The sequence below is a fragment of the Podarcis bocagei genome (assembly GCF_964188305.1).
Source record: "Podarcis bocagei genome assembly, chromosome: 13".
NCBI classification, from domain to species: domain Eukaryota; kingdom Metazoa; phylum Chordata; class Lepidosauria; order Squamata; family Lacertidae; genus Podarcis; species Podarcis bocagei.
Window position 1 is genome coordinate 6,075,450 of NC_138138.1, and position 13,489 is coordinate 6,088,938.

General features: G+C 44.0%; 1 protein-coding gene across 1 annotated transcript in view; it reads right to left on the minus strand.

Moving 5' to 3' along the window:
- INO80C (INO80 complex subunit C) overlaps positions 1-7,076 on the minus strand; it is a 31,366-nt gene extending 24,290 nt beyond the window's left edge. The window contains exon 1 of the mRNA XM_081166930.1: positions 6,846-7,076. Coding sequence (XP_081023056.1) covers positions 6,846-7,052 — 207 coding nt within the window. The 5' untranslated portion in view covers positions 7,053-7,076. The remainder of the gene's footprint in view (positions 1-6,845) is intronic.
- Between the last annotated feature and the right edge of the window lie 6,413 nt (positions 7,077-13,489).

Consider the following 13,489-nt stretch of genomic DNA (forward strand, 5'->3'; position numbering starts at 1 on the left):
GAAACTGCCTTGGTCGCACTGGTTGATGATCTCCGGCGAGCTAGGGACAAAGGTGAGAGTTGTTTCCTAGTTCTGCTGGATCTCTCAGCGGCCTTTGATACAATCGACCATAACATCCTTCTGGACCGTCTAGAGGGGTTGGGAGCTGGGGGCACTGTTATACAGTGGTTTCGCTCCTTTCTCCTGGGCCGTGTTCAGAAAGTGGTGGTGGGGGATGAGTGTTCAGACCCTTGGGCCCTCACTTGTGGGGTGCCTCAGGGTTCCGTCCTCTCCCCCATGCTTTTTAACATCTATATGAAGCCGCTGGGAGAGATCATCAGGGGGTTTGGGCTGGGTGTCCATCAATATGCAGATGATACCCAGCTCTACCTTTCTTTCAAATCAGAACCAGTGAAGGCGGTGAAGGTCCTGTGTGAGTGCCTGGAGGCGGTTGGAGGATGGATGGCGGCTAATGGATTGAAGTTGAATCCTGACAAGACAGAAGTACTGTTTTTGGGGGACAGGGGGCGGGCTGGTGTGGAGAACTCCCTGGTCCTGAATGGGGTAACTGTGCCCCTGAAGGACCAGGTGCGTAGCCTGGGAGTCATTTTGGACTCACAGCTGTCCATGGAGGCGCAGGTCAATTCTGTATCCAAGGCAGCTGTCTACCAACTCCACCTGGTACGCAGGCTGAGACCCTACCTGCCCGCTGACTGTCTGGCCAGAGTGGTGCATGCTCTAGTTATCTCCCGCTTGGACTACTGCAATGCGCTCTACGTGGGGCTACCTTTGAAGGTGACTCGGAAACTACAACTAATCCAGAATGCGGCAGCTAGACTGGTGACTGGGGGCGGCCGCCGAGACCACATAACACCGGTCTTGAAAGACCTACATTGGCTCCCAGTACGTTTCCGAGCACAATTCAAAGTGTTGGTGTTGACCTTTAAAGCCCTAAACGGCTTCGGCCCAGTATACCTGAAGGAGCGTCTCCACCCCCATCGTTCTGCCCGGACACTGAGGTCCAGCGCCGAGGGCCTTCTGGCGGTTCCCTCATTGCGAGAAGCGAAGCTACAGGGAACCAGGCAGAGGGCCTTTTCGGTGGTGGCGCCCGCCCTGTGGAATGCCCTCCCATCGGATGTCAAGGTGATGGACAACTACCTGACATTCAGAAAACATCTTAAGGCGGCCCTATTCAGGGAAGCTTTTAATGTATGATATTTTAGTGTTTTTTGGTTTCTGTGGAAGCCGCCCAGAGTGGCTGGGGAAACCCAGCCAGATGGGCGGGGTACAAATAATAAATTATTATTATTATTATTATTATCTTAGGTCATGTTAAAGGCATACTGAAGAATATGTTTATTACAGCAAATTTTTTAACATCCACAACCTGGAAATTCCCAAACCTCCAGCACAGAAACAGTGGTTGCATAATTATGGAGTTTTAGCTATGCACTCAACCCTGACACTACCATTGTTCTAGTTCAGGCTTCCTCAAACTCAGCCCTCGATGTTTTGAGACTACAGTTCCCATCATCCCTGACCACTGGTCCTGCTAGCTAGGGATCATGGGAGTTGTAGGCCAAAAACATCTGGAGGGCCAAGTTTGAGGAAGCCTATTCTAGTTTGTCCGAAAGAAGCAAGTCTAGAATCTTGAGAATCTGAGGCTTTTTACACTTTGGGAAATAAAAATAAAGCCGTCCTCCCCCCCCTTTAAATCCCTAAAGCAACATAATGGGGAAAGTTCTATAATCTGTTCTTGATTGGTTCCAAGGCAGGGGTAATCCAAATGCAAAGTAAATAGGAACCAGTTATTTGCAATTTGCCAGGACAGCCTTTTTCAAACTGAATATGCAACAAATCCTCTTTGGGGTAGCACAAATCCTCTTGGGGGTAGAAGACTGTTCATTTTTAGATTGCATTCCTATTTATAAAGTTGTTGCTGCCTTCGTTGTTCAGAAATCTGTAACGTGCAACAACTCAATCCAGGAGCTGATAGGGAGACTACACACACATCTTTAACAGTTTCTACAAACAAGAATTGAAGCAGGTGGAGTTTATCCGATGAAATCTGGAAACAGGTGTCTGGAGGCAGTTTGGGGCTAGATGTTGGCAAACAAGCTGAAGCTTAATCCAGATAAACTGGATGTGTACTGGGTTGGGAAAACTGCTGGTATGAATGGATATTTGTCTCTATTCTCGGTGGGATTGTATTCTCCCTGAGGAGATGGGTACACAATCTGGGAAGCTTCCTGTCCATAGATGTGCAGGCCATATAGGTGGCCAGGAGCACTTTTTACCCATTCAGTTGCAGCTGGCAAGTTAGCCTATCTGCGGAAAACTTGTGAAATATGTTTGATTAAACCCAGACTAAATTATTTAAACTTCCTTCTTAGGCAAATACACATGGACCCATCATTGCCAGTCTTCAAGTGGTCCATGGACAATTTTATTTCAGTCTTCCTTTAGCTAATTGTAATACACTGTTGTTTTAAAAAATTATTGCTCCTGTTTTCAATTAGTTGGGTTGATGGGTTATTTTATTGTTTGCAACATTTTGTAAACTACCTGTGAGGACAGTGTCTTAAATCTTTTAAATAAAATATCATGCAAGTTCATTCTTTTGAAGAATTATTAAATGTACTGAAACCTTTCCACCTGGTAATCTTAAGAACAAAATATACCCTGTATAGAAGATCAGAGAGCCTATTTTGTGACACTTGAACACACACACAAACACACAATTTCATGAAGAAATATTTGTTTCTTGATAGGCTACTAAAAACAAAAGCCAAGGAACAACAATACAGCAGTTGTTTTGTCATGGGTAAACTAATTTGACTGAAGAGTTCTTGGTTCAGATTCTCACATCAGCCATGAAACTCACTTTGGGTCAGTCACTATCTCTTAGCTGAACATATCTAACATGAAGCTGCTAACTTTATTACCAGCCTTGGCTCCTATGCTTTCAACAAAGTAGCTTATTTTGTAGAAATTAGTAGGCTATAATACTTCGCTCCATGCTTCATCTGCTGATTTCTACAGATTCAGAATCTCTTGCATGGAATGGGCCAAGACTTTTTTCCCTGTTCAATAAGCAATGCTATCCATGGTATTGTGATTATAACATGGCATTATTCTTGAGATCCTTAGTGGAAGAGCTGGATATGGAAGACCGGTGGTACGGAATCTGAGGCTTGCCACACATTGATAATACTCTTAATGGTGAGGGATGATGGGAGTTACGAGTCCAGCAAAATCTGGAGGATAGCAGTCATTTTAAAATTGGTATTCCCTAATTGGGTGCCTGGTTTATTTGTTCAATCCCAAGGTACAGTCAAAAACCATTTTGCGTGGGGGTTCTGTTCCTGGCCCTCGCACGAGCCCCACGTTTTCGGGTCACTTCCAGGTTCAGTGCCATACGCACATGCACAACTGTGCATCATGCAGACACGGGTTAATTGGTTGTTGCCTGTACTTGCATGCAACACAGATATGCTTGCTTTTCCTCAGGGGTTGGTAGATACATATTCAATGCTTACACCCAAAGCCAACAAAACTGAGTAAATCTTACACATATTCACACACACAATACAACCCAAATCTCGCAAAAAACCACTTGCTGCTGTTGCCCTAATTTTTGAACTACAAACATTCCCATTTGCTGTTCAATGTCACAAGTTGGAAATATATCTGCATAAATATACACATAACTGTACAATAATAATAGTGATTATGCCATTTAAGAAGGATTAAAACAGTCAGATACGTATCTTCATAAATAAACTCAGAACTGTGTTGTAATAATAGTGAAAGATAATGCCACGCACAAGAAATAAAACAATTTGTTTCAGCCCAGCTATGGCAGCAATGTGTTGAATACAACACAAGGAGGATTTCGTGTACATTCCATCAAACTCTCCTTGAAACTTTCAGGAGCCTTTATCTCCACTTCCACACACACAGAAAACTTGCTACTATTTTTTCTTGAAATTATTGTTTTGCCTTTTTTAAAACTGCTTTGATTTTTTTTAAAAAAAATCAAGCAGTGTATAAATTTTACGAAATAGTAATAAAAAACTTCCGCTCCCAAATTTTATGCATACAGTATTTGTCCGGAAGAAAGATCCATTTCAATTCAACGGTGTTTTACCACCAAATAGGACTGCAGAACACATGAAAAGCTTGGAAATAATCGGAGAGGAAGCGCACTGTATCATTTGTGAAATATACGTATATATATATATATATATATATATATATATATATATATATATATATATGCTTTCGTAGATTTTCACGGGTACAGGAATGCAGGTTTTGGTGTTTTCGGGTATCTTCCCGTGTAAGAGTTGGGGTGTCTAGGCGACGTTTCGACGAGGTCTCACTCGTCATCTTCAGGCTGGTGCTTTCGGCTTCTTGTTACTAGAACAGAGCAGGATCTCAGTGTTTGAGTTCCTATAAATACTGTTGAGGGGGTGTGGTGTATAGCCTCCAACGTTCTGGGCAGAGAGGAAGTTCCCAGGTTATTGTGCCTTTTCTTCTTTTGTTCATTAATTACTTGAGGGATATCTTGAGTGATTTCTTGAGTGATATTCTGAGTACCACTTAGGAGGGTCATTAGGTGTGGATTAGTTGCTAAAGCTTTCGTGTCTTGACCTCTTGAGCTTGTGAAGAGTTTTTTTGAGTTTTTCTGAGAAGAGTTTTTCTGAGAAGATGGCTGTACTGCACTTAGTTGTGCTTTGGCTTGGCTTCGTGTATAGGGGCGAGCTGTGGTTTTGTGCCCTGTGCCAGCCAGATCTGTGTAGGGATTGCAGGGGGGTGCAGCATCCGGAGGTGCCACTATGGTTTGGCTACTGGATGGTATCTGTAATTTATCTGTGGAGAGGGTCTGGGTTTGGGTCTGGTGTGGTTGATTGGAGATGGCGTTCTGTGTGCCTCTGGTTCTGGTGTCGGTTTTTGTGGGGAGGGCTAATTTCCAGATGTCTGGCAGGCGGGACGTGTCGTCACGCTTGTTCATGTTGTGAGGGTGTTTCTCTATCTCGATGGCTTCCATGATTATTCTCTTGTGGTGATGTTCCATGTTAAAGAGCAATTTGGAATCTGCAAAATTAATTTCGTGTCCTGTTTCTTTCATGTGTTGGTAAAGAGAGGAAGTTTTTTCTTCTTTTTTGACGGCATTCTTGTGTTCTGCGATACGTGCATTTATTCGTCTGTTTGTTTGTCCAATGTACGTGGCTGGGCAGACTTTGCAGGGTATTTCATAGACCCCTTGGTTTTCTAACTGGATTTTATCTTTTGGGTTTCTGAGGATATTGGCTATTTTTTGGTTGGTGCAAAAGGCTGTTTTGATATTGTGTTTATGGAGGATTTTGCTAATTTTATCTGTGGTGCCCTTGATATAAGGAAGGAGGGCCATGCCATTGTTTTCTTCTGTGTCTTGGTTTTTGGGGGGTGTTTCTTTTTGGATTAGCTTCGTAACCCTGTTTTGCTGGTATCCGTTGGCGATTAACACATTTGAGAGATTCTGTAACTCAGTTGTCAAGTGGTCTTCGTCAGCCAGGCGTTTGGTTCTGGAGATGAGAGTCTTGGCTACGGAGTTTATTTGTGCAGGGTGGTGGTGTGATTGTGCATGTAAGTAGCGGTTGGTGTGTGTTTTTTTCCGGTAGATAGTGTGTCCTAGGGAGCCATCAGGTTTTTTGTAGATTAGGACGTCAAGGAAGGGAAGTTGGTTGTTGGCTTCTATTTCCATAGTGAATTGTATTTTGGGGTGTAGGCTGTTGAGATGTGTGAGGAAGCTATCTAGTTTTTCCTTCCCGTGTGGCCAAATTACAAAGGTGTCGTCAACATATCTGAGCCAAAGTTTGGGTTTGTGTTCTGACTTGTCTAAAGCATTGGTTTCAAAGTGTTCCATGTACAGATTTGCGATGACTGGTGAGAGGGGTGATCCCATAGGTGCTCCTTCTATTTGTTTGTATCTTTGTCCATTGTGGATGAAGTACGTGTTGGTTAGGCACAGGGCACAAAACCACAGCTCGCCCCTATACACGAAGCCAAGCCAAAGCACAACTAAGTGCAGTACAGCCATCTTCTCAGAAAAACTCTTCTCAGAAAAACTCAAAAAAACTCTTCACAAGCTCAAGAGGTCAAGACACGAAAGCTTTAGCAACTAATCCACACCTAATGACCCTCCTAAGTGGTACTCAGAATATCACTCAAGAAATCACTCAAGATATCCCTCAAGTAATTAATGAACAAAAGAAGAAAAGGCACAATAACCTGGGAACTTCCTCTCTGCCCAGAACGTTGGAGGCTATACACCACACCCCCTCAACAGTATTTATAGGAACTCAAACACTGAGATCCTGCTCTGTTCTAGTAACAAGAAGCCGAAAGCACCAGCCTGAAGATGACGAGTGAGACCTCGTCGAAACGTCGCCTAGACACCCCAACTCTTATACGGGAAGATACCCGAAAACACCAAAACCTGCATATATATATATATATATATATATATATATATATATATATATATATATATATATATATATATATACACCAATACACACACAAACATATACACACACACGCATGCATGCATACATATACATATACACACACACACACACACACACACACATATGCATGCAAACACACACACACACACACACACACAGACACACACACACACACATATACACACACACACACACACACACACACACACACACACATATTCATATACCGTATATATAGCTCTAATGCTATCGTTCCAAGAGGGGGGCGGGGAAAGAGGCGTGTCTTCTCCTCCTCCGCCCCTCCCTTTCGGGCGCAAACCCGCGCAGGCGCACTTCCGCGCCCGTCAGTACCTGAGGACAGCTCCCGCCTCCTCCGACGCCAACGGTCGCCAGTCGCTTTTTCTTCCCGGAGCTGCCGTTCCCCGGGCTGGAGGGGCGCTTCTTGCCGCGCGGGGCGGCGGCTCCTGCCCCTGGCCCAGGAGGGGCGGCCGGAGAGGGCGCAGGGGGCGTCGGGGCAGCCGGCGGGGAGGAAGCGGCAGCGGGCGCCGGAGCCGCCATTGCGGCGAGCGCCTCCTCAGGATGAGCTTCCTCTCTCTCCCCTCCCCCCTCCCGCGGTTCGCCGTTGGCGCATGCGCGCCGCGGCCGAGGGCGCCGCCTGGTTGGTTCGCCGTTGGGCGCGTGAAAGCGCGGCGGGATCAACGGAGAAAAGCGCCTTTCCTCACGGGAAGCGGCATTCAGAGAGGCTGCTCTGCCTCCGAAAGTAGTGGTCTTATTTTATTTATTTATTTGCTACATTTCTTCATCCGAGGATCGCAGGGTGGTTTGCAGCATAAACACACACACAGAAATATATATAAATATATATATATATACATATATATACACACACACATAAATATACACACACACACACACACACACACACACACACACACACACACACGTACGTGTATATACAGGGCCGGATTTAGGTTTGATGAGGCCCTCAGCTCCTGAAGGTAATGGGGCCCTTTATATGTCCAGCTGTCCTTTGTCCACAACAAATTGTCACTGTTTTTTTGTGTTGAATATGTGCTATATAGTAATTTGTGGACCTAATAGAGATCTCAAGCCATTTGCACGTAATAAAATATGTATTTTATCAAAGTAATTGTTCAACTGAAATACAATTAAGAAGAAGTATATTAATAGTCGAAACAAAAGAAAAAAATTCCTTCCAGTAGCATCTTAGAGATCGACTAAATTTGTTACTGGTATGAGTTTTTGTGTGCATGCACACTTCTTTGGATACCAAGGTGCTACTGGAAGGAGTTTATTATTTTGTTTTGACTACAGCAGACCAACACTGCTACCTACCTGCATCTATATTCATACAGTGGTAGCTCGGGTGAAGAGCTTAATTCGTTCCAGAGGTCCATTCTTAACCTGAAACTGTTCTTAACCTGAAGCACCACTTTAGCTAATGGGGCCTCCTCCTCCTGCTGCACTGCCAGAGCACTATTTCTGTTCTCATCCTGAAGCAAAGTTCTTAACCCGAGGTACTATTTCTGGGTTAGCGGAGTCTGTAACCTGAAGCGTATGTAACCTGAAGCATCTGTAACCCGAGGTACCAATGTAGTGAAATACAATTAAGAAGAAGTATATTAATAGTGAAATAATTATTAAGTTCTAACTTAAAGTGATTTTTTTATTCATAACTTAATAATGCGAACACATTGGCGTTTGCCAATAACAAAAGTTCCTTTAGAAACACAATTTACAAAGACTCATAATCTACTCTCTAGAAACTTGCTATAACATGAAATATATATACAGTGGTATCTCAGGTTACATACTGAATAATAAATAATAAAATGCTTACTATATTTTACAAGCGGACTTCAAAAATAGAAACACTAAGTTATCAGCTTTATGGGTCATCAAGCCAACTCCCTAGAGTCCTGCCATTTCGTGGCTTAATCCTCCCTCCACACGCATTGTACCAGTGCAATCCTGTGTCTACTCAGGAGCAAGCCCTATGCAGTAGAGTGCAGATGGTCTTACTACCAGGAAAGTGCGTGTAGGATTGCAGCCATAGACACTTCAGTTAGTTAGCAAAGCGCATAGACTCCTGTGATTTGCATTTATTCTCTGTATTGCTGCAAGCACTGAAGTACTTTGGTTCAAATAGGACAGTATCTTTAAAAACAAGTATTTGAAGTGGTTTTACAGAGTAAGTTACAGAAGACTAATAAAAATGCTTTTTAGTCTTACTAGAAAATTGACATCCGATCTCTCATTAAATGCAGTCTTTCAGCTGTTAGCTTTCAAAGTACCACCCTCTGGGCTGTTGGTATCAAAAAATAAAAAAGGATTACCTAGTAGAAACTGTGCTGTATTTTGACTGTATTTTTAACATTGCCAACACTATTAAAATTGTAAAATAAAGAGAATGGAGAGAAACCCCTAAACAGGCAGATACACCAGGCCTATACGCGGGTGGCGCTGTGGTCTAAACCACTGAGCTTTGGGCTTGCCAATCGGAAGGTCAGCGGTTCGAATCCCCACGACAGGGTGAGCTCCCGTTTCTTGGTCCCTGCTCCTGCCAACCTAGCAGTTTGAAAGCATGTCAAAGTGCAAGTAGATAAATAGGTACCGCTCCGGCGGGAAGGTATACGGCGTTTCCGCGCGCTGCTCTGATTTCGGTGTTCTGTTGCGACAGAAGTGGCTTAGTCATGCTGGCCACATGACCCGGGAAAACTGTCTGCGGACAAACGCCGGCTCCCTCTGCCAGTAAAGCAAGATGAGCGCCGCAACCCCAGAGTCGTTCGTGACTGGACTTAACTGTCAGGGGTCCTTTACCTTTTTACGCCAGGCCTATGGCCTATCTCCTGTGTAGTTTAAGTAGCATCCTAACTGTTCCTGCAGGATTGTGTGAGGCAGTGTAAGCTTTCATTTTCTTGACTTCTGTGGAATTAATTTAGTTATATTTGCATTTATGATGGTGTTAGTTGCACTAATCTCTGTAGGTGGGATAAGTGAATGATAGGAGTTAGGATTGGTTCACCTCATTCCCCACCTCAATATGCCCTTGGCATGCTTCTTTTTGTCGTTCACACTGGCTTTACTTCCACTGGCACAACCCCGTTGTTCCCAAATCCCACCCCACCCCCAGGACTACGCAAAAATTGCTGAGGGCCTTATTTGATCATTTAATGATTTTTCTGCCTACTGTAGCAATTGTAATGTGCTGTGCTATATGCTGTATGTTTTTAAATTGTGTTTTTATTGCTTTCCTTATTTATTGTATTTTACAGTAAGACAGTACAATAAAATACAATATGACATAAAAGTGATGGGGTTAGGATTGCACCTTTGGTTTTTTAGGCTGTACAGTGGTACCTCAGGTTAAGTACTTAATTCGTTCCGGAGGTCCGTTCTTAACCTGAAACTGTTCTTAACCTGAAGCACCACTTTAGCTAATGGGGCCTCCTGCTGCTGCTGCGCTGCCGGAGCACGATTTCTGTTCTCATCCTGAAGCAAAGTTCTTAACCTGAGGTACTATTTCTGGGTTAGCGAGGTCTGTAACCTGAAGCATATGTAACCTGAGGTACCACTGTATAAATATTTGACAATGGTTTTATTTTTTTACTGTCCAAGAACATTTGGATGGCTTTTTTTGCTGTTAGAAGTATCTGAAAAGTGACCATCTGATTTTAAAAGCTCCAAGAACAATAAGCCCCAGTAAATGTCAGGCTGGAGTACAAATAAAGCCCATATGGAACCTGAAGTGCTTCTCGTATATAATAAAATACATCATTTGTCTTTTTATAGCACTTTTAAGTTCGCAGTCTTTATATTTGTACTTGTCATGTATGCAAGAAATAAGCCTAGCAATGATTTTGAGCCAACTATGATAAAAGTTATTATACATCTGTAATTAGCAACCTCTGCTATTAAACACCGCTTACTAGAATTCTGCTTTGAATAAGTTGTCCTCTGGTTGCCTTCATGTGGAAGTAAAGAATTATGATAGAAATTTTCGCAAAATGTGATTTTCTAATGTTTATTTTCTCATATTAAAATTGTTGATATTTGTGAAAGAGAAAATAGGATGAATTTAACTTTTATTGTGCTTTATTTTTCAGGAAATTTCAAAGCAGTTTGTCTCAACAAAAATCAATATATGTTTTATACAGATACAAATTACACATTCAGTACAACTACTACTGCATTCAACATCCAGTTATGTACAAATCCCACAGGTTGATGGCCAAAACCCCCAAAACTGTTTCATTTCATTTCCTCTCCATCTCCACCCTCTCCCAATCTTTCAACTAGGGAGATAAAACCCATTCCCCTCAACAGACTCAGCATGTAGGGATTTGAGCTGAGAATCCAACGAACTTGGCACAACTCCGTCGACGATTACTGTATAATCAATAAATAATAATAATAATAAATCCCTTAAAAGAACAATAATGTCCTTCAAACAACAATTTGAAACAAGGACAAATTCTAGCAGGACTACATACCATTTGACTATACACTTTATTAGGTATCAAATTACAGTAAACATATTCTTTTGGTGACTTTCACCAGTGTTGTGGGTTCAGCTGGCTATATAAAAGTAAGTTCTGAGTGATAATGATCTTTTTGTTTGCTATCAGCAACTGCAGGTGTTCTGAAGTAGTTTGCAAGCTTTAGAAGATGCTCTGAGCACAATGGAACTAGCATGTTCATATTAAAATATGTAATAATTTCACAACTGTCAGACTGAATTTTAGTCAGCTCCATGTAGTTTAATTTAGGTGCTCTATGCAATAGAAATGCTGTTAATCTGTGGTGACATCCTGTCTCTCCCAATTAATGGGGTTCCAAACAGGGTTCCTGACTGGGTGCAAGATCCTGGAAGGTCTTTCTTGTGACCTCGCCTGATTCCAGAAAGTACTGAGGACCACTAGCGACAAAAAGGATTGAGCCTCAGCAATCATGTCAGATTGTTGGAAAGTAATTTAACATTCCTACCAGTAATTTAAGGAACAATTATGACTCCAAAAGGACATTTGAGGAAGGTATTTTAATATTAAATCTTGCAGTGCTCACATTACAGAGTCATCAATGTATATTCCAAAGGACACTTCAGTAGGCATTTGGTGTGAATGTAGTGTAGATCCCTTTCCAAGGCTTTTCTGATGCTGCGGTTAGAGCAGCGGTGTAGCACGGGAGAACGGGTGGTGGGGGCCCTGGGTGCAAAATTCTGAGGGGGCGCAACCAGGTACAGTGGTACCTTGGGTTAAGTACTTAATTCGTTCCGGAGGTCCGTACTTAACCTGAAACTGTTCTTAACCTGAAGCACCACTTTAGCTAATGGGGCCTCCTGCTGCCACCGCACTGCTGGAGCACGATTTCTGTTCTCATCCTGAAGCAAAGTTCTTAACCTGAAGCACTATTTCTGGGTTAGCGGAGTCTGTAACCTGAAGCATATGTAACCTGAAGCGTACCACTGTACTGGCTTCTGCAGGGATCCCTGTACTGACCTGGCGAAGACTGCAGAGCAGCCCAGATCCACAGTGAGCGGGCACAGGTGGCGGGAGGTGGGCAAGGGGTGACCCCAGCACATCCTGGCCCAGCATGTTCACGAATGTCGGGGGGATTCACCCACCAAGGGCCATGTCAGCTGGCTGAGCTCCCCCCTGCGTTGGCAGGCAGGCAGCACAGTGTGACCCCACCTGGCTCGGGGAGGCAGGGTGCTTTGATAGTGTCAGTGATTTGCTCTCCCAGGGCTGTTTTAAGATTATCCGGCGCTGTGGTGCAAAGATCCCTCTGGCGCACCGCTTTCCCAGAGTTGGCGACCTTTTTCTAGGGCTGGAGGGGGCAGGCAGTGCTGGAGGGCGGCTCCTCTGGCGGGGAAGAGGCGGAGGCTAGACACAGCACCTCCCAGCTCAGCTAGCTGTTTTGTGCCACAGAGGCCATGGCAGGCAGCACACTGAGTGAGCAGGCCTGCGCCGAGCGAGCGAGGGTGCATGTGCCGCTCCCACCGAGCGTCGGCTCGGTTTTAGCCTTCTGGCACCCCGCAGAATTTGGCGCCTGCAGGCGAAAAGGGAAAAAACTGAGCTGACTCAGCAGGAGCAGTGCATGCACCTTCACTCAGTGCGCTTGTTCGGTGTTCCCTGGACTCCTGCCTGGCGCCCTCCAGAACTTGGCGCCCTCGTGTCCCGCGCCACTAGCCTCTATGGGTAAGACAGGCCTGTGCTCTCTCCCATGCTACACACTGAGTTAGGGTGGGTGATTTGTATGTGATTTTATGCAATTTGGAAATTCATTCTAGTAATTCAAGGGCAGAGGCATGGAAGGTGCCTCTTGAGGTACAGGCACTGAAGAGCTTGAAGAAGAAGAAGACGAAAAGACGGATTTCAAGCCTTTCTTCCTGCTTGACTTTTGAGTGCAACACCAGTACTGTTTGTCCTAAATCCTCAGCTGGAATACCCCTTTCTCTGAAGTGAATGTGGACTTATGATTCATCAGGAGCTTGGGGCCCATAATGGATAATACATGTGATTCTGGATAGATCGTATGTAGATTTCCCTCAAATTCTTCTGCAATCTCCCGTTCCTATTGATACCTTCCTCTTGGGTTGTGGACAATGCTATAAATTGCACACATAGCCTGAACATTGGAAATGCAGGGAATTGTGAAAATTCTGTTTCCTACTGGCATGAATTCAAGTCACTAAATACTGATGCAGACAGTTCTTTAAACTGCTTTCAGAGAATGCTCAAGACGGCTACAGTTCTCGAGTGGGATGTGTGCTCATGTGTGTAAAAGACTACGGTTGTAGGAAGCTAGGGCACAGACTGGATTGCTGATGAAAGTGTTCAAGGCAGCCTGCTCTGCACTAACTGCAGTTTCCAAGCAATCCTCCAGAGCTGACAAGAGACAAAATAGGTAATGTCCCCTGCCCCCACAAAGCTCAAAATCTATTTACTGCTTAATTGCTTTTGCTGCTGAAGTAC